The sequence below is a fragment of the Vicia villosa genome, unplaced genomic scaffold (assembly GCF_029867415.1).
Source record: "Vicia villosa cultivar HV-30 ecotype Madison, WI unplaced genomic scaffold, Vvil1.0 ctg.000177F_1_1, whole genome shotgun sequence".
NCBI classification, from domain to species: domain Eukaryota; kingdom Viridiplantae; phylum Streptophyta; class Magnoliopsida; order Fabales; family Fabaceae; genus Vicia; species Vicia villosa.
This window is the reverse complement of record NW_026705051.1, coordinates 1,366,293-1,388,759: the sequence shown is the minus strand read 5'-3', so window position 1 is coordinate 1,388,759 and position 22,467 is coordinate 1,366,293. Positions and strand designations below refer to the sequence as shown.

The 22,467-nt window shown below is 34.7% G+C and overlaps 1 protein-coding gene across 1 annotated transcript; it reads left to right on the top strand.

Annotated features, from left to right (window-relative positions):
- Nucleotides 1-15,208: 15,208 nt before the first annotated feature.
- LOC131625016 (uncharacterized) lies at nt 15,209-19,456 on the top strand. The gene is made up of 2 exons (XM_058895935.1): nt 15,209-17,814; nt 19,151-19,456. Exon 1 carries the CDS (start codon nt 15,466-15,468, stop codon nt 17,638-17,640), a length of 2,175 nt encoding a protein of 724 aa, XP_058751918.1. The 5' UTR covers nt 15,209-15,465; the 3' UTR covers nt 17,641-17,814; nt 19,151-19,456.
- The last annotated feature ends 3,011 nt before the right edge of the window (nt 19,457-22,467 follow it).

Sequence of the window (22,467 nt, the reverse complement as noted above, 5' to 3'; positions counted from 1 at the left end):
GGATCTATGGAGATCTAATGGTGGAGATGCGAGGGTGCACCATATACACAAGCTGATCGGATGCATTGAACCTGTAAACAATGACAATCAAAGAATTTGGGAAAAAAGCAAACACAAGAGGCAGGGATCGAACCCGTGCCCTTGCGTATAGAAACCTTACGACTCACTTCTCTTCCACTAGGCCAACGTTCGCGCGTTGTCAACGAATGCCCTGGGCTAAATATAATTTATTTTCCACGAAGCTGAGCTGCCGCTTCCACCAGCCAATCCATCTTCTCCGACGAACCTTTTTTTCTTGGAGCCTGCAAAATAAGACCAAAACGAAAATAAAGAGCATCCTTGTCTACTAATTTGGACCCTAAGAATTCAATGGTGGTATTATTTTCTATTGAAACATCCTATAGTTAGTGTAACACCCTTCTAAACCCCGCGGCAATTAATAAAATAATCAGAGTAAAACATGCAACCAAGGGTGCCACAATTAATTTAAAAAAAACATGTGTCAATTGTCATGCCTTATTAGAAACGATTCACCAATTAAACCACATCATATTTAACACAGTGGAAAGTATACATCACCAAATCAAAGTAATGGAATAAAACCAAAACCACCAAATTAAAGTACACAATTCAAACTCTAACTAAATCGTTCCCCAGTATTACACTATCAGGGCATGACTGACACGACACCGAACTACTGGATGAACTCTATAAGCTATCCTCACCGAGCAATATGCCGCTACTCCTCAATCTGAAAATATCAACATGTAAGGGTGGGTCTCATTCACAATTAATAAATATTATGCATTCATAAGCAACAAAACATCATAATATATCGTTCACCAAATTTGAAATATATTCAGATTTTCAATTATCATTCATTAACCACAACATTTACATCACCCAACATAACACTGACATCCATTTAATCATGTTATGACAAAATGCATATGAACCAACTGACACTATGCATATGGTACCAATAAGCCGTGGAATTAATCCACCTGACCGATCTAAACATCACCGAGATACAGTCTCACCGACACAAATTCCACACAGTGGGAATTATGTCCACCATCGATCCAACATCACCTGGATCCATCACCGAATGCTTATGAATGAATGCACACATATAACATACTTAAAAACATCATCAGTCTGATACACCGCATCGTCTCACCATAACTCACCAGTTCATCACTGCTAAAGTATGCACATGCTCGCACAATCATTCAATCATTTACATATTTATCACAACAAACATAGCAAAATCACAATTCATTCATCACTACACAAACATATTGTCATACTCACAAGATCACATATATGTACAATGTTTCATTTTGCCAAAGTAATTAATCGAGTTTTAAAAACATAAAGTCATCCACTGCCTATTTCTCTATTTTATATTATAAAATATTTAATTAGCTCTACAACACCCAAAACGACACTTAAAAAGGATACACGGATCAAAAGATACGTTATTTCAAAGTTTGGAAAAAGTTGCATACAGCAAGGTCCGCTCAGCGACCTTCAAGCGCGCTTATGCACTTGAATTTCCAATAACCCTGCTTCAAGCGGACTATGACAGAAACTAACTACGTTGGGACCTCCGCTTAGCGTACTAGCTCCGCTTAGCGAGCCTAATTAATTTTTGAAAAACAAACAACATCCGCTTAGCGAGCTAGGGGCCGCTTAGCGGACATGCGATTATGTAGAAATTCACCTCTGTGATAAACCTGCGATTCAACACATCCTTCACCCAAAATCCCTTCTAAACATCGATTAAAGGTATAAAATCATCATATATATCATCACACATCATCAAACATCAACAAAAACGGGTTTTCAATCAATAGTTCATGCAATTTCATCAATTACCCTAAACTATGGCATCCCCAAACCTAACAATCCCAACCCTAATATATCCAATTGAATCGAACCATATCTTAATCAATCCTATCACCTATAATCACATAAGAGATACTAAAAGTAAGATTCCCCCCTTACCTTGGTTCGAAGTCTTAAGAGTTATTCCTCTTCTTCTCTTCTCTTTTACGTGTTCTTGCTCCTTCTCCTCTTTTTGCCTTTTTGACTCCTTTTCACAAATTCCTCTATTTTATGAAAAATAGAAATTATCTTAAGTAAAAGGCCTAACCATCACACCCCCTCTTTACTAACCACAACTTAAGCCCAAAAGCTCTTATTCCATAATTTTTCCTGTTAAGTCCAATTAAAATATCAAAGTTTCCAAATAATTAATTTAAATCCCAATTAAATTAATAGACGGAAAATATGGGGTGTTACAGTTAGGGTTTTAAAGTTCCATGAGCTTGATGCCCTAACCATGGCAAATAACGTTTTACACGTGGAAGCTTCAGTATAATGGCCCGAATCTCCTCTAAATTGTACCAGGAACTCAAATGTGCAATTAGTTTGGATTGAAACACAAGTATATGCAAGAAACGAAACAATCAAAATATGAAAGAATATGATGATCATGACATGCCAATTCTAGGTGTTACACATCTTGGTTTTTGATTCATCCTTACCCTTTGATACCTCAGGAACGAATTGGGATGGTTGGAATGGATTGAAAGTGGCTGAAACCAACTTTTTACTCGTGCCCTAGTTCTTGAGAATTTTCTCCTTTTGAAACCCTACTCCTCTGCCAAATTTCTTCCCCTTGCATTATGAGTGTCTTGTGTATATATATGGGAACAAATTAGGGCAATTGTTTTGGAAAGAAATCAAATCTTTGAAGAGATGGAAATTTGATTGAAAATATATATTATTTCTTTCTATTTTGAGCCAATCTCCTCATAATCATGTACCAACGAAATTCCTTGGTCCTCAAGGTATTCTTTGGGCCTCCATGTGATTAAAACAAAAGCCTTATAATTTTCAATTATTTTTGTATTTTACTTAATTTATTTGGCTTTTAATAGAATAAAATTTAAATAAATATGAATAAAAGTGACAAAAATACGAAGATGGTTTTATGGGTCCTCATTTAGGTCATGGACATCTCTGAAATCAAAATCCTAGGACCATTAGTCCAAAAAACACAAAATTGCTTAATTAGGGTTTTGTGCATTTCTCACTTTTTGACCATCTTGTACCTAGTCATAACTTGCTCAATTCTCATCATATGAAGGTGTTATTGGACTTTTTGGAAAGCCCGAGATGTCCTCTAAAACCTCCTTTTGATTTTATTTCGATTGAGTCTTCCATGTTCATGTACACTTCTTTGAGAAAACGTGACTTTTTGTTGACTTTCTAAAGGACCTGTAATGTTTTGGCCTATATCCTTCAAATGAAGCATTTTTTGCCATGCCCTTGGTGTGACAAAGTTGTAGAGAATTGAATTTCCTTCAAAATGAGCTTTGGTTGGGAAAATTTTGATAAAGTATGTGAATGTTATGCCTGGTCAAAGTTCAGTTGACTTTTGTCTAAAAAACCCTAATTTAGCAACTTTGATTTTTGATGATCTTTGAGATTTCCTTGATGAATCATGATCAACCCTTGACCAAATGATGAATCTGACCTCAAATCCTTGATGTTGACCAAAAATCTTGAAGTTTGACTATTCATTGACCATAGTTGACTTTTAGGTCAACATAGTCGAGTGTTGATCGTTTGAGCAATCTTGCATTGTAAGGCTTGAAACTTGGCACGAAGATACCTTGAGATATATGAGGTGCTATGAAATCCACTTGAGGCCTTGGAATTTACATTTTCTTGAAAAAAAATCAAAACTCTAATTTGAGGCTCATTGCTTATATCCGCGACTTTATCTATTTCTTTACATGCTCTTTATTTTAATTGAATCGCATAAGATGTTTACTTCCATATCTCAACCAAAAGCTTTTACATTTACCAGTAGTATGTCCAACTAATTTGTTAGGATCGTCGATTCAACTGTACTCTGTCTGTTGTTTCTTTAGGATTACAATTGAGGGCTATTTTAGTTTAATTGCAATTTTTTTAACTTAATTTGATTGGTTACTATGAAAGTAGAACCGTAAACACGTCGGGTAATATCGAAAGTCATCCGACACTAAAGACTAAAATTGGTTTGTTTTTGGTTAATAAATACCACAAAACACTTTATTAATTAATTAGAAGAGTTTAATATTTCTAGAAAAGAGATTTTAAAACTATTCGTGCGGAATCGTTCATCGGCTTAGGATCTAGTTATCTCAGCGAAAACCAGGAATCGTTTTAAATTAAATTTTCCAATCGAAACTACTTTTCAACTGAGTAAAAGATCTATTTTCTTAAAATATGTTTTACTACTTTAACGCATAGCGCGCCAGACACGCGAGAGTTGCAAAACCCCTTTTGTATCCCCATAATAATTCAATATAATTTAACAGAGTAAGATAACATGCATATAACGAAAATGTGCCAGATGTCATTTCCACAACAGTGAAAACCAACAAAACAAGCATACAAATTATACTTCTGATCATGATTATAACATATTTGAAAACTTCATGTTTCATCAATATGCATATCGTAACAGAATAATATTACTCAAGCATTTCAACGATCATATCCTATACTATCATCATCTATCAACAATGGCATTATCATATCATAAATATGTCATAAGAATTCAAACATAGGCACGAAGGCCACTTAACACAATATATCCAAATAAAATGTTAACTAAGAGATTATATAACAATAACCCAAAACAACAAAACATGAGTTCAAATACCCCCAGTGTTACATGACCAGAGCATCGACTCTCTACCTAATTGAAACAAATTAATCGAACAAGCTCCTCGACTAATCCTCGTGCAAGCACAACTACTCGTCCAAACCTGCGCGATGTCACATAGAACATCATTCAAATAGAAGGATGAGAATTCACATCATTATGTATATATATATATATATATATAATATGAACAATGAGTATAGTATACAAATAATCCAAAACTTCATCACATTTCATAACTTAAATGAGTTCCACAAATATGCACATAGCACAAATTTTAGATTATCACATAAGCACGCTTCAAAATTCAAACATCACATAGCAACCAATGTGACTCTAAATGCAATTAATGTGACTCATGCATGTGGTACTAATGTGAACATCAAGCTCAACGCTCCCGATTCCATATTCAAGAACCAGAGCCACGCTTCTGATCTGGACAAGACCAAAGCCCTCAAATATGAACATATAGTCCACCGGTTCCGATTCCACAAAGGAACAAAACCACACTTCTATTTCCACACAAGGATCAAAGTTAAAACCAGAGTATCATCTCCCCATGAATGCATGAGCAACAAATAAGATTATCGCACAACCTTGATTATCCAAGCATATTACAATAATTGGCCATATTCGAATTATCCACTAACACGTTGCACAACATACATTTATCATCAATAAAACATTCACTTAGCATTTATCAATCATACATAACACATAGCATACAAGCCAATCAATTTTATCCACACAATTCACCAATTCACCATATACATATACCAAAATCCAAGTATCATGTATCCATACAAATTCGATTCAAAACCTATCCAAACATCGTTGAATAAATTCTTAAAATATATGGAAATCCCTACTAAAATATAAGCATGCAGGATCCTAAAGCAAAGAATCAAAATTCACAAAATTTTGGAACAGGCCAGGCTACGCGCCCGATCCTGCGCTACGCGCGCCAAGTCAGAAGTTTATGCGCTAAGCGCGCTCTGTCGGCGTGACGCGCCCTCTGCGATATTTGGAAAAAACCCATTTTTGATAGCACTTCCAAAATCCGTTTTAAACTAAACCAATTCAACCAAACCACCAACAATCATGCATATAAGGGTTTCTAATCATTGTTTTACCATGAGTTATCAACAAAGAACATGATTAATCATACAAATTCATGGATTCTACACAAACCCTAACATTGAAAGTTACGAAATAGAGAGATGAAGAACCTTAATCATACAAACTACCCATTGCATACCATACAATACCCATAATAATGAGGACTCTCCCCCTTACCTCTTGAAGATTCCTCTTCTTCTAGGTTTCCCTTCTCTTTCTCTAATCTCCTCTTTCTTCCTCTTTCTCTTCTCTTGTGTTCTCTCTCTCTTTTCTTCTACCAAAAATAAGGTATAAGACTAAACCTAATCCCTTTTACTATCTTTCTATAAACAAATGGGCTTAGTCACACAATCTTCATATTAATTCTATTTCTAATAATTAGGCTCAATATCTATTGTCTCATTATTCTACCAGTAATTCAAATAACTCAATTAACACAATAACACAAAATTAAATTATTATCACACCAAGTAATAATTATATAAATAACTACTAAATAATTATTTAAATAAATAAAATAGAAAAATCGGGATGTTACAAGAGCGGACGATATAATTTAGAGAGTAAAATCCAGTTCTGAATACGCGAAAGCGACAATTCCTGTTTAACTAATTCTTTTCAAGGTAGAAAATATTGCCCTGTAAGTAATCCTACTTAGAAATAGTAAGAGTACCGTTGATTCATGTATTATATTCCTGAATATATTCAAAGTTTATTATTTCATTTTGTTAATCAAATCCATCATATGACAAACATTATAGTTGTAAGTAGTATCTATTTTATAATGTAGGCATTTTGTAAAAGAAGAGGTTTGAAGACTATTTTGTAACCCATTGCATTCAAGTATCATTGACATTAACATTTTAGAACATAAGAGATTTGGAAATTATTTGAATATCTTGCATTATTTTTTTATATTGCATTGTATGTACAAGTCAATTGTTAAATGATACAACTATTAAGTACATTATAATATATTACATATAACAAGGATAATTTGATATAAGTCTTAGTACAAGAAATTATTTACTACAATTAAGTATAATTTGGAGACTTTATCAATTACTAAGATTTTGTTTGACTAGTTCAGCATTAACTAATATGTTATAAAAAAAAATCACAACTTTATCCCTTAACAAACATTCCTTTCTTAACTTATTTATTTCCAAACTAGTGTGATACCCGCGCGTTCGCACGGGTACTCGTTGATTTCGCGCATTTGAAATGAGTTAAATAAAAGGTATTAATAAAAAAATGGATTAAAAAAATTTTGAAAAATAATAATGTAAAATAAGATCGAATAGTGAAAATAAAAAGTAATTAAGAAATTAATATTGATATTGCTGTAGAATGAAGAATACAATTAAAGGTGCATTTAATAAAATTAGACATTGAAAAATAATAAGTGTAAAACAAATGAATGGATTATAACCCATAAAATGAATGGACTATTCCAAAATATTTAAGTTAAAAAAAAGTAAATTAAATAAGGAAAATGCATTAGGTTAATATAATTTACCTGACACATGACGTCATATATGGTATAAGAATCCCAACAGGAAGAAGTAAGAAATTTAGAAAGATTTTTTAAATGTAACCGACCAAAATGTAAATAAATAGTATAGTTTTGAAAAAAATGAAACGACAATTGTATTTCCTGACCGTTTCATTCCATCCGCAAAAACAACACAGCTTGGTTGGTTTTTGCGAAGAAGACAATGGCGGACAAAAAAGCAAACGCAAAAGGGTAAGTTAATGTTGTTGATTTATGTGAATCGTCTTACCTCATATGTTTTCTCCATACACAGACCCAAAAAAATTGTTATCCATTCATACTTTGTTTCGTTTACAGAAGAACTGTGTTTTTAAAAGTTTATGTTTGGATGTTGAAATTACATGCAACTCTTCATCTCGGGGCCATGCAGAAAGCGTTGAATCGAAACTAAAAGAGAAGTACTTTGATTATCTAGACAGGGAGGAAGAATTTTGGATGAAAGCGAAAAAGAAGGTTAAGTTGTTGTCTTATGAGGAATTTGTTTCTCTTGTTGAACAATCTGGTGGTGGGACAGAGAAAGAGCAAGGGTCTGCATCCCCTATTCCTTCACATATATCTATTTCATCGGATAGTTCAGAGTAACACTTTACTCAATCTTGTTTGATAACATTACCGTTTTATTGACTATAACTGTTTCAACATAAATATAGTATTTAATAAATTGAAACTTTGTTTCATATTCACTGAGTACTTATGTTAATTATTACGTGTCATTTGCAAATACAAAGCCGAAGAGATTCGTTTATTTGAGGAGCAAAATGTCACTGAACAAAGATTTGCATTGCTCCTAAGTGTAACTGAAGAGTTTTTTTATAAGCATAACATATTAGTATTTTGTGTTGTTTCAACTTTTGGATGCTCACCTGTCAAAATAGAAACATGATATAATTTAATTATGTGGTTCTCAAGTTTAAATTATAAGGTAAATGTGATCTTAAACAGAAATTAGATATTGTATCATTGTGCTTGACACAAAAATATATTACTTATATAATTGTTGTTAAAGGTGCAAAGATTATAAGGAATAGTGAAAAAGTTCAGTAATAAAACGAAAAAGTTTGTACCATAATTCCTCAGAGATAACTAGCATGGTCCTATCTTATTATCTATATTCCAAAGTTCATATTCTTACACTTTTCAGTCACCCCAACTTACATGTTAACCTTTCTTATGAAGACTTTAGGTTTTTAAGTAATGGTATTTAAGATTTTTTTTAAAAAAAATAATAAACATAGGATAATGTGTCAGAAGAAGAAGTCTTTAAAGAGGAAGCTTGTGTAATCAAGTGACTCTAAGACATGTGCTGAAGAAGATGTCCATGATATTGTGTCCACCATAAGGAGAAAGGTTTTTGGAAAGAGAATTCATGTGAATCTTCCTGTTCATTCCATGGATAATGTGTCATTCCATTCTGAAACAAGTGTTCAGAAGTGAAAATATGTTTCTCATAGAAGGATTACAGCTGAGAGAGAGCTAGGAAAACAAGCTTTTAATTGCAAATAAATCTTGGAAGCTGTTAGGCTACTGAAGACTGTTACTATTATTGGTCCTGCTATGAAAATCTAGTCAAGGAGTTTATTATTAACATTACTGTTGTGTGTAATGTTGAAGGCAGAAAGGAGTATAGAATGGTGTATGATAGAGGAAAGTGTGTGAAGCTTCCACCTTCAATTATTAATTAATTGGACAGAAGTAAGGTTCCCTCTATTGACAAAATTGTGACAAATGAAAAGAAAGCTGAGGAAGAAGAAGAAACTGAACACGAGGATGCAAGCGAAATCTTTGTTGAAGCACTAGAGTTTAATGAATTTATGGAGATTCATAATAATGCTTAGTGGTTGAAGATAGTGTTGAATGCTTGAGCTTTTTATCCGAGGTTGATGAAGGAGATTCAGGTAAAGAATGATGGTAATCCTTGTGGGTTTTTGAATTTCAGTTATATGTTGCTTGTTGGTTAATATATCTCAGACATTATGTCCAACATATGTGTACCAGTTGATAAATTTGATATGGTTTTTAATGAATAAATGTGGGAGATTTTTTCACCTTAACTTACGATTGCTGCTACTGCAAGTTTATGGGGAAGATGATGATATGATGATTTTCAAGAAATGATGTGGATTCCAATTGGTGTTTGCAAGAAGTTATGTGCTTTTGTTATCTCATCATGTCTATTTGCATGATCTCCTACAACTGTTGTCCTTTGTCTCTTTTGAGGCAAATGGGGGGAGAAAAAGAAAAAGGCCCACTTCTTTGACAATGTTTGTCTCTTGTGCACTAGATGTGATACAATCTTGAAGAAGTGTTTAATCCGTGATTTGCCTACAAAAATAAGCAAATGGGGAGATTGTTGTTCCTTTGATTGGCTTATTTTTCTAGGCAAAATGGAAAGCAAGATGTCAGGAACATGTTCTAGGACATCTTGGCGCGTAGACTTCAAGTACTACATTGGGTCAAAAAATATCTATTGATTATGGAATGAACAAAAGATGTATTTAAGATGTAGTTTGTTAATCCAAACAAGGATTTGGAAGAAAATTTGGAGGATTGGATTTTCATTAAAGAAAATATTTAATTGGATATACTTTGCTGGAAGATTTGGTTCTCTGATATGAGTTGTATTGTAGTATTTCTCATATTTTATTTCTCTTCATGCCTTTGCCAAATTGTGGCAAAAGGGGGAGAAATGGTGGGTGTGGTGGAATGGTGTAACTACTAACTTGACTACTAAATTTGTGGAGTATGAGGTTCAACTGATATATCCTATTGTGCTTAGTACTAACTGATGTTTTTTTATGTGCACACATGTTGAAGCATCTGGCCTGACATCTGGCTGTCAACCTTGTGTGACTGTGTGTGGTGATATCTTTGTGTGTTAGTAGTAGCTTTTGACCTTTTTGGACCTCAACCTTATTTGACTATATGTACTGATATCTTGGTATGTTAGTAGTAGCTTCTGATCTTTGACTACTGACTGTGTGTGCATGCATGACTAACCTATCATGAATGATTGCATGTTAACTATTTATGGGAGCGTTGAGTGTCAACTAACTGATATGTTGCAACTACCATGCTACTGATTTATGTTGATGATGTTCTGCTTTTGCTGTTGATATATGCTCAGATGGATGTTCCTCTTATGTTACTGATGTTTGTTCTCAGTATGGGATCTTTTGGTACTCAATTATGTTTATGCTTGAAAATTTGTTTTGCCAAAATTTGACAAAATGGAGATTGTTATTTCTTTTGGATTGACTGCATTATACAAAGCAACATGAAGTTTATTCACGTTGTTTCTGGTGTAGAAGGGACACATGTGGAACATGATGTTCCAACATGTATGCTGTAACATCTGGTCTCTAACAACAGACATGTGTTATTGCAGTATTGGTTCAGACCTATTATATCCAAGATTCACTTTACAAAGAATATATGCGAAGAAGGTTAAATTGGATGTTCTGGCGCAACATGTGGAATACGATGTTCCAATATGGGTGCAGTGCAACATCTGGCTCTGGTTCACAGGCCATGATCGACGTTGCTAGGTGCGAAATTTATGATTAAGATTTAATCAGATATGTTGCATATTATATAGAAATGTTTGTATGATTTATTTGATAGTTGTGAAGGTCAAATGAGATTTAAATTTGAATTTGAAATATAACAAATCATGTTTTTTTTAGAGTTTTATTGATAAAATAAAATCCAATAGATTCAACTATTATTTTGGATGAATTTAACTCTGAGATCCAAAGGAGAAAAATCTATAATGCATTGTTGTTTAAGGAGACTCAACTCTTATGTTTGAGATAAGTTTTGTACGCTAGGATTAAGTTCTTTGTGCTAGGGTTTTTGAGTCTTTTGTTACTTGTATTCCATGTTAATACCATCATAAGGATTAGTGTTGAATCTATTTGTTGTACATTATACTATTGCTTCGATAACTTGGCATAGTTGTTGGTTTGTCGTAGTTGAGTTGTAAATTCAATAATCAACAGTTATTATTGAAGTTGATTACTAGGGGTTAATTATTGAGATAAAGTGAAAAGCGTTATCATATGTAGGGGGAGTCATAAACATGAGGATTAGGAAGATACATTGAACATCATGGGCTTGGTGTTCCTATAAGACTAACTGTACTAATTCAAAGTAGTGCATTTCTTTTCTTGGGTAAACTCCCCTCCAAACATAGGTATGGTTTCACCGAACTGAGTTACCAATATCTTATGTTATTTTATTATTTTCTGCATTGTGTTATTGTTGTTGTTATTCTGATGTCATACTGGTTTAACAAGTTGGATGAGTTGTTCCAACATCATGTCCAACATCTGTCCCCTCATAAACATTTCACATTCGGTAAAGAAACCAATTCCTAAATATTATTCTTTTCAAGTGTCTCTATCTCCAAATCCGTGGCTTATTTCCATTTATTGTCAAACAATGTCTCAATAGAGAGTAGGTAATTTTATAGTGTTCAGATTTGAAATGTAGACTTTATGGGTAAGTAAAACGTGTTCAAAACTTAGATAGTTGGATAGAGTGGCTTTTTGGTATAGTTTCTGATATCTTTCTTAAGGGAAATTGGAAATGAAATTTTTTATAGCGTGATGGTAATGGTGGTGGAGTTGAATTGGATTCTAGTTCATGCTCATTAGAAAATTCAGAAGTTGAATTACTACAGTTAGAATTTACCTCATGTAATGTCGGGTCAGACTCTTTGATATGAGTAGATTCATGAATGATCTTTCTTCTTGTATATACTAAAATTTTCTCATATCTTACATCAATTTCATCTTATTCAGAGTCACGTTCAATTCTAAGAGTAAGGTCAAGAAGTATAAGGGACTTATCTTCCTTATTTACATTCCCCCTGAAGATAAGTTTGAATGAAGTAACTTTCTTATTCATGGAAAGTGACATCTCGAGAGACAAAAAAATTATGAGATGCTGGATGATAACATTTGCAACCTTTTTGGGTGGAAGAATATCCTATAAAGATACATTTTAAGGATATAGGATCAAACTTCCCTCTACCATCACTATGAATATGGACGAATAATGTACACCCAAATATCCTAGGAGTGAGGTTACTAGAGGTAGACACATTAGGATAAAACGAGGATACAACTTCCATAGGAGTTTTGGTAGCAAAGACAATTGTACAATTGCAACAACAACAACAACAATGTTTGTGAGATTTGTTTGACAACAGTGAATGTCAAATCAGATTTAAATATGAATTTGAAACACAACAAATCATATTTTTTGTTGGAGAGTTTTATGGATCAAATCAAATCTAATAGATTCAGCTATTCATCTAGATGAATTTAACTCATAGATCCAAAGGAAAAACAATCCATAACGCATTGCTATTTAAGGAGACTTAATTCTCATGTTCAAGATAAATATTGTGCCCTTGGATAAAGTTATTTGTGCTAGGGATTTTGAGTCTATTGTTACTTGTATTTGATAAGTGCCAAACTGTCGTTTTTTTGAGTATATATTTGTGGCACTCTTCGATTCTATTCTTTTGGTTTTTGTAATAAAATCCCAACTTTTATGTAAATATTCTTATACTTGAGTTTTGATTAGTTTTATGCATCGTTTGATAGTTTTTCCTTTGTTTTATAGTTATTAATGCATATCAGAGCCTTGAGTAATAAAGTGTCGAAGGCACAATTTCAAATACGCAGTTTTGGAGAAATAAAATGGAAATTTTGCAAAAGCTCGCTTAGCCAAGCTGTAGCGCGCTAGGAGCTTTTGAAATAAAGAAGAGCATATTTTCTGAGCTCGCTTAGCTCGCTAAGCAAGGTCTCTTTTATTGTACTAGATATTTTAAGAATAAGTGTAGATTCGCTTAGCCAGCCTAGCTCGCTTAGCGAGCCTGCACAGATTTTTCTTTATATTCTTTCATTTGTAACATAGTTAGGTTATCGTTTTGGGGTTTTTGTGTCTCAACTCCTTCAATTTCATTCTTAGGTTAGGATTAGCTTAGAAAACAACACAGGATCATGCATTTGGATGACTAGAGGTGGATTGCTCATCAATCGGAGCTGACAACCCGCGAGATGTTCGATTTATCTCTCTTTCTCTTTGTGTATTTCCTTTGTGTTGGGTCTTATTTGTATATTTTCTCGGATCTTATGTATATTTATCGCTCATGACGTTGTATAAAATCTGCTTTATAAATCGTTATTGTTATCTTCTTTAATATTTTTGCATTTATGTTTGAGATTTGTGTTGCTTTAGAGATAAACTTCACGGATTCTGATTAGGGATATATTTCTGTTAGATTCTAGACTCCAGAGATGGATTTAGAGCTGACAATCAATAGAGTTGGTTTGTCTTAGTTGAGTTGTAAATTCAACAATCAATAGAGTTGTTATTGAAATTGATCATTAGGGGTTAATGATTGAGAGAAAGAGAAAGTAAAGAAACCAATTCCCAAGTATTGTTCTTTTCCAGTGCCTCCATCTCCAAATCTATGGGTTATTTCAATTTTCTGTCAAACAATGCCTCAAATATAGAGGTAGATAGTTTTATAGTGTTTAGATTTGTAAGGAAGTTTTATGGGTAGGTGAAACGTGTTCAAAACTTAGGTAGTTAAATAAAGGGTAAAATGGAAGATGAAAATCTTTATAGTGTGATGGTAATGGTGGTGGAGTTGAATTGGATTCTAGTTCATGTTCATTAGAAAATTGAGAAGTTGAATCATTAGAGTTAGAATTTACCTCATGTAATGTCAAGTCAGACTCTTGGATATGAGCAAATTTAGGAATGGCCTTTCTTCTTGTATATACTAAATTCTTCTCATATCTTACATTAGTTTCATCTTTTTCAAAATCACTCTCAGTTCCAAGAGTAAGGTCACGAAGTATAAGGGATTCATCTTCCTTATTTAGATTCCCCCTAAAAATGAGATTGAACGAAATAACTTTCTTATTCATGAAAAGTGACATTTCGAGAGACAAAAAACTTATGAGATGGTGGATGATAACATTTGTAATCTTTTTGGATGAAAGAATATCCTATAAAGATACACTTTAAGGCTCTAAGACCAGGTTTTCCTCCACCATCACTAAGAATATGGACAAACAATGTACACCCAAATATCCTATGAGTTAGGTTTCTAGAGGTAGACACATTAGAATAAAATGATGATAAGACTTCCATAGGAGTTTTGAAGGTAAGGACAGTATAAGTCAGATAATTATGCGATACGATGCAGTTAAAACTGCCTCACCCCAATATTTTTGGAAACTTTATTTTGAAATATCATGTCACATGTTTGGTCTAACAAATGCCCGTTTTTTCTTTCAGTAATGTTATTTTGTTGGGGTGTTTTAACACATGAAGACTCATGAATGATACCTTCATTTTGACATAAAGAATCAAGATAATGATTAAGTTAATCCTTGGCATTATCAAAATAAATCCTCTCAATACTCATACGAAATTCATTTTTCACCATAGAGAGAAATTGAAGAATCACATGACTATCCGAATACAATCAACTAGATAAAACGAAAAAAAAATACTTGTTTGATAACTAAAAAAGAAAAATACATGCTTGTGTTTAACAAACTCACACATATTATCATTTTCTGTGATAAATATTTCTAATCGTGTTATTTAAATATCAAGATAAGAGAAAATTAATATTAATGGATGTAAAATAAATATATTTTTCTATTTTGATATTATGAATTATGATTGAATAGATGTAGTTTAATTTTAAAATTTTAATTTTTAATTTTAATTAACCCTACAAGTGAGAAAATAAAAATAGTAGACACAACATAAGAGTAACACACACTATGAGCAACCTAAAAACAATGACAAAGAGGATTAGATGAGTGGACAACTTCTTACGTTAGGGTTTCGCTTTGTGTTGTGTTGTGTCTGACTCTTCTCTTCTACAACACGCATCTCTCTCTTTCTCTCAAACCTTCTATACGCTGCCGTTTCGATCCCTAATTTCACTCTACGCTCTTAACCCTAAATTCAAGAATCGTTCTTGTTTTTCTTTTTCTATCAAACCTTGTGGGAGAAAGCCTCGATAATGGATGAAGCTGGTGAGAGCGGAGATCCTATGGATCAGTTCCACCGTAACGAGGCTATATCAGCGGTGGCTGACGATGGTTTTTTAGCGGAGGAGGATGATGATTACGAGGATCTTTACAACGATGTTAATGTTGGTGAGGGTTTTCTTCAATCGTTGCGGAAGAACGATGATTCGGGTGTTAGAAATGATGGTGGTGAGGAGAAGAAGGTTCAATCGGGTTCTGTTGTAAAGGATCCGAGTGGGGTTGCGGTGGCTGGTGTCGGTGGTGGTGATGGGAGTTTGGGGGCTGTTGCTGGTGGGGATGAATCTAGGGTTTCTGGGAGAGTTGATGGGTTTCAGAATCAAGGGTTTAGAGGGGGGAATTCTGGAGTTGGATCGGGTTCGGGGATTGGTGGTGGCGGCGGTGGTGGTGGGATGAGGGTTGAATTAGGTCAAGCATCTGGGAAATTGAGTGAAATTGAAGAGCAGAGAGGTATTGATGGTGTTGGAGGGCAGGGAGTTGTGCAGTTGCAACAGCAACAACAACAACAACAACATGGTGGTGTTGTTGGAAATGATGGTTTGGTGAGACAAGTTCAAGGTGTGGGTGTTGGTGGTGTTGTTGGAGGGGTTAATCTAAATAGGGTTGGAGGAAATGGAGCTGGGAATAATGTGATTGCTATTAATAGTGTTAACACTGGAGGAGGAGGTGAAGGTGGTGGTATTGTTGGTGGCGGAGGAGGTGGAGGAAGTACTGTGTTATTTGTGGGTGATTTGCATTGGTGGACTACTGATGCTGAGCTGGAAGCTGAGCTTTGCAAGTATGGACAAGTTAAGGAGGTGAGGTTTTTTGATGAGAAAGCTAGTGGAAAATCCAAAGGGTATTGTCAGGTTGAGTTTTATGAGGCATATGCAGCCACTGCTTGTAAGGAAGGGATGAATGGTTTTTTGTTTAACGGGAGGCCTTGTGTCGTTGCATTTGCTTCGCCTTTTACTGTTAAGAAAATGGGAGAGGCTCAGAATAATAGGAATCAACAGGTGAACCAAGCTGCCGGAGGAGGGGTTAATCCGGGAAGGAGGGGGCCTGCTGATGTGGGGGCTAAACCTGGTGGTAGCAATATTGCGACGGGTGGTAACTATCAAGGTGGAGATGGGAATAATAATAATAATAGAGGTTATGGAAGAGGTAATTGGGGGAGAGGGAACAATCCTGGGATGGGGAATAGAGGGCCTGTTAATCCGATGAGGAACAGAGGTGGTGGAATGGGTGGCAGAGGTATTATGGGTAATGGTGGAAATGGATTCGGACAGGGTATTGGTGGTGCCCCGCCAATGATGCATCCTCAGTCAATGATGAATCAGGGTTTTGATCCTGCATTTGGGGGTCCCATGGGTAGAATGGGAGCCTTTGGAGGCTATCCTGGTGGCCCGGCACCTCCATTCTCGGGGATGATGCCTTCATTTCCTGGTGTTGGAGGTGTTGGTCTGCCTGGAGTAGCACCTCATGTTAATCCTGCCTTTTTTGGAAGAGGGATGCCTGTGAATGGAATGGGAATGATGCCTTCGTCGGGTATGGATGGTCCCAATATGGGAATGTGGCCGGATCCAAATATGGGCGGATGGGGTGGTGAGGAACCTGGTGGTGGCAGGGCTGGAGAATCAAGTTATGGGGAGGAAGCTGCATCAGAGCATCAGTATGGTGGTGAAGTGAGTCATGATAGACCTGGGTGGCAGAATACTACGAGGGAAAAAGATAGAGGATCCGAAAGGGACTGGTCTGGTTCTTCTGAGCGAAGGTACAGGGATGATAGAGATCAAGGATATGAGAGAGATGCACCTAGAGAAAAAGAAGTGGGACATGATCCTGAATGGCCAGAAAGAAAGCATCGTGAGGATAGAGAAGTGGTGGTTAGAGAACGATCCCGTGACCGTGACAGGGAAAAGTCTCGGGATCGTGACCGTGAGCGCGAAAGGGGGGATCGAGATCGTGAGCGGGACAGATACAGGGAAGATAGGGACAGATATGCAGATCATCACAGGTACAGAGACCGTGAACCAGAGCACGAGGATGAGTGGGAAAGAGGGCGGTCGTCTAGGACTCACAGTAAATCAAGATTGTCACAGGATGAGGAACACCATTCTAGGTCAAAAGATGCTGATTATGGGAAGAGGAGGCGACTGACCTCCGAGTAATACTTTCCCTCGTTGAAGGGAAATATTAGGTACTGGAAAATCAGGATTTGTCATGGTTGTTTGGATTTACTTGGTGCTCCTTTCACCCAGAAGTTGTTGAGTAGCTGTTTTATTTCATTCACTTGTTCCAGTTGCATCTTGTCAGGAGTGTTGTTTTGCTCTCTTGTGAAAGTGGTTAGTATTCAGACTCCATTCTTTGCTTGGTTATTGTATATGTCTTTCTATAATGCATTGTGATACTTGTCTGCTATGCTTATTATGATTTAAATACTATAGCCTGCCATATAAAAGCTTGTCATTATCCAATTTTAGGTTAAATACAAAACATATTTTTCGGTAGTATAACTTTTAAATTTAGAATTCCATTCTTCCATTTGTTAGATACTTGTTTTTGGTTCATTTTCATATCATTATATGTTGAAGGGTTACTTTCTTGCTTGTCCCCCAAGCTTCATGGTACTATTTTGCCTGTGATTCCAGTATGTGACGATGCTGTTTATTTCTTCTTGTCTTCATTTGCTATATGATGCTTTGCTTTTCTTAGTTTAGTATTTTTCCTGATTTGATGTCGGACATACGGAAGATCTTTTTGTTAAAATCAGGTGGATGTTCGACTATTTATGTTTAGTAAAATTGAAATCCATAATTCTGAATGTCCTCTGCTAGAAAGTAGAAACATGCATTTAACACAATTTCTTTTTTCAATTAAGTAAACAAAGGGATTTAGAATCTTGAGTCAGCTATGTGTATGGTCATTCTAGTTATGTATTTTCTACATGTGGATATGCTGGTACAGTGTTGTTAAATAGGGGCATGGCAGAATGGCCTGCAGGATTTTGTGCTAGCCTTCATTGGCAATTTGTGGAGCACCACTGGTCATGGCAGGACCATAGGCCGCAATTCCATGTTTATATGCGGAATTTTGGCCATATGCCATAAACTGCCAATTAACAACATTGTGCCGGTAATGGTTACTGGGTTTGGCTAGAAATTTTACCAAGGATGCTTCCTTTCCACTCCCCCCATTTGTTGACACTTAAACTTTCTGAATATAAAACATTAAAATTTGGCAGAAATGCACTTGTTGAATATATGGTCATAATAATCATCATAGTCTTGTTTGTGGTATCATGTTTGTCCGACTATTCATTACAATGGTTATCCCCTTGTATTAAACTATGTCTGCATACTTTCAAGTCATTTATATACATGCAAAAGATGTCTAGTACTGGAGGAAGAAATGCTTGGGTTTTGGCCATTCCCATATTGTTTTTATTCAAGATTTGTAGGCAAACATGAAGTTAGATGTTTTTCTAGGGTGTAAATTGCTTGTGGTGTTTGTGTTTTGGTTGATTTTTTAAAAATTCTATTTTTCCGATGTACTGTTTAACTGAACTGTGATAGTTCCCCACCCTCCTTTTATATGAAATAAACCTGCTATTGCCCCTTTTTTTTTAATGCCATCTGAACTGCCCCAATTATTGTTATGGGCTTGCCGTATGTTTTGTAGGGACAATTGTTTGAGAAAGGAAACTGTTCATTCAAACACCTGGGTTGCTTTGAGGATCAAGTGCCATCAATATTGGAGAGCCAAGTCATGACAAAATCCTTTTCTTACATTGAGAAGTGGAACTTTTGATTTGAATTTATGTTTTTATTAGCTCTTGATTAAAACCATTGTGTTGATGTAATGGGCTTAACTTGTTGAGAAGTCTGAAATGTTGCAGACTATTTAGAACTTATATTGTTTGAAATATGATGTACTAGGATTTAGCAGATTATGCGCCGTTTTTTTATTGGCTCTGTTGTTGTATCATATGTTTCCCACCTTCCATTTTTTTTGTTTTCTCCCTAACAATTAGTTAGTATACATACCGGTTGAGCATGCCAATTTTGTGTATCATGTAGAGAGCTAGCTAACCATTCAATTGCTGTAATCATTCTAAGCTGGAGAATTGTATATATCACTTTCTCATGTATATAAATGATATGTACTTTTCTGATTACTAAAGGTTAATCTATCTCCAGTTTTGTATATATCTTCTCTTGTTTACAACTAGTCAAATGAAATGTAAGTCTTGATAATTGGATTTTAAGAGTCTTTTCACATGTGTTGTCTGAAAATGCATAGATTTTTAGACAGTTTAATGCTGTGAACTCTTCACAGAACTCACTAGTGGCAGATGCTATTTGTTTCCCCTTCCTTATGTAAGAATTGAGTGCATATTTGGATCGATGGTAAATTTGGAGAAACCATGGTATTGGATATCACCATTTTCAGCAAAATCATAATGATGCTACTGTGATTTGCCAAATTTATTATCAATCTGAATCTGCTCTAAATTTGGTATTTAGTCCTTTGACATTTTACTAGTTAGTTTTTCTGTTCCTCTCCATATGTTTTTTTCTTGGACACTTGTAAAGGTACTGTTTATTTTTTTATATATTTTAAAATCTAGGTATCGTTGTTCTTTTTACTGTTTTTTCAAATCTAAGTAGTGCTGCTCAACCGGTTGTATGAAAAATTACTAAAAACTTGGGTGGTTATATATTTGAAATTGTTAAATAGAAAAGTTTCCTTATACATACTACATTTACAAGAGTATTCAATAAAGTATGAACTTATTGGTGATTGGTTCTACTACCAATAACATTCAATACCACACAGCATGATGCTAAGAATTTCCAAGTGGCTGTGGCTCAACTACTTAATTTCAACTTTCATTAATTTATGTTGGGAAAATTTTGGAAGGTTTGGTGGTCCTTGGGGAAGAAATTAATCAGCTTACAAATACAAAAAATTGTGAATTGTATTTTTTATTTGGCAAATAAAAACTCCTAATTTTTCTCACAATTTAATAACAATCTAATAAGTAATAACTAATAAGTAAACCACTTTGGATCCTCTCCTTCATTTTTCCCTCCTTCTCTCTCCATCCTCTAAGTAAACATATAGGGTTTAGATAATGTCTGATCTAGTGAATTGATTGGATTTAGATAAGTGACTTTGGAGGATAACTTTCAATCTGTTCGAGTTAGAAGTAATGGAGGTGATATTTGCAACTACTTTGACGTTAAATAAAATAAACAAAAACACTCTGATGTTAAATAAAATAAACAAAAACAAAGTGAGAGGTATCAAACTCTGACGTTAAATAAAATAAACAAAAACAAAGTGAGAGGTATCAAAGTAAAATTGCATTCCTTAAGCCCTTAAATCATAAATTTTATATAGTTATTTAAGGAAAAATCAAAATTACGTAGGATTTTGAGTTGGTGTTTTTTATCTTTGCGAGGTTCGTTGTCTCCACCACTGTCACATATTCACAATTGAAAAGGAAATTTCTTATTATGTCCTATATAGTTCAAAAGAACCTTTTGAAAACTTGAAATTGTCTTTCTGTTTTCAGGAATAAATTTTTGGACACATCACACAAAAGCGAGCAAATATGGTGCCACCCTAGAGTCAAAATAAAAAATATTTCGGAGATATATCTTCAAAAATATATCTCCGAAAATGTGATATAGTAAATTGCCACGTGAACCATTACAAGAATAATTCTGGAGATGTATCTCTAGTAAAATTGTGCGGGAAATTGAAATTCTGTCACCTTTGCATGTCAGATTATTCTGGAGATGCATTTCTAGAAAAATCAAAAGTTAAATTGTTAAAACAGAAACCTGCATGATAAACTTCATTTGCCATATTTTCCTTAAACCCTCTCCAAAAATCCTTCCATTCTCAATCAAGTTTTTCACCCACAATCTCCATTCTTGTGTTTCATCAAATCATAAAGAGATAAAGGAAGTGAAATTTAAGGTATGGTTTTGAAACAAAAAAAGGTCACACTTTTACGAGAAGTGTAGTTCCGGAATTTCTATGAACTCGTCCGGATATACATTTCTGGAATCTGTCTGTGCTGATTTACCAACAATCTTTTTTCGTGTTATGGATGTTTTTTAGTTTTAATGTTTTTGTTTACATTAGGTATGGTGCATCCCGATGCTATCCCTAAATCTATTGTGTCTCAAGATGCTTCACTCATCCTAGTGAAAGTTGTAGATATTCAAAACCATTTTATAAATTAACAAGAGTATGAATTTTGTGATGACATGCTGCAATGGATTCGTACAGAGGCCACAAACCGTGGTTTGGTATTGTGATCAGAAGGTCCGATAATGGTTTAGATAGAAGAAGTGCATTTGTGACATTGGGATGCGAAGAAGTGGTAAATATAGACCTCCTCTATGAAATTTCAAACGAGATGAAACCGGTTCAAAAAAAAAGTGAGTGTCCATTTAAGTTGCGTGGTTATCGCTTGGCAAATAATAAATGGATATTTAATATGATATGTGGTTCACATAACCATGATTTATGTGCAAAGTTATCCGATCATCCAATTGCATGTCGCCTCTTTCCGGAAGAGAAATAATGTGTTTTTGACATGACATTGAATTTGGTACCTCCCAAAAACATATTTGCAACCATGAAGCAGAAAAGACCTGGGAATATCTCAAATATCAAGCAAGTGTACAATAGGCGCTATTAATAAAAATTAGCACTTAGGGGGATAAAACCGAAATGCAACACCTCTTGAAACTTCTAGATGATAACAATTACATATCTAGGAACCGAAGATGCGAGGATAGAGTAATAGTAATAGATATATATATTACTCATCCTGATTCCATAAAATTGTTCAATATGTTTCCCAATATGTTTATAATTGATTCAACGTATAAGACCAACAAGTACACGCTTCCATTATTGGAAATTATTGGTGTTACGTCTACTGAGAAGACGTATTCTGTTGGTTTTGCATTTCT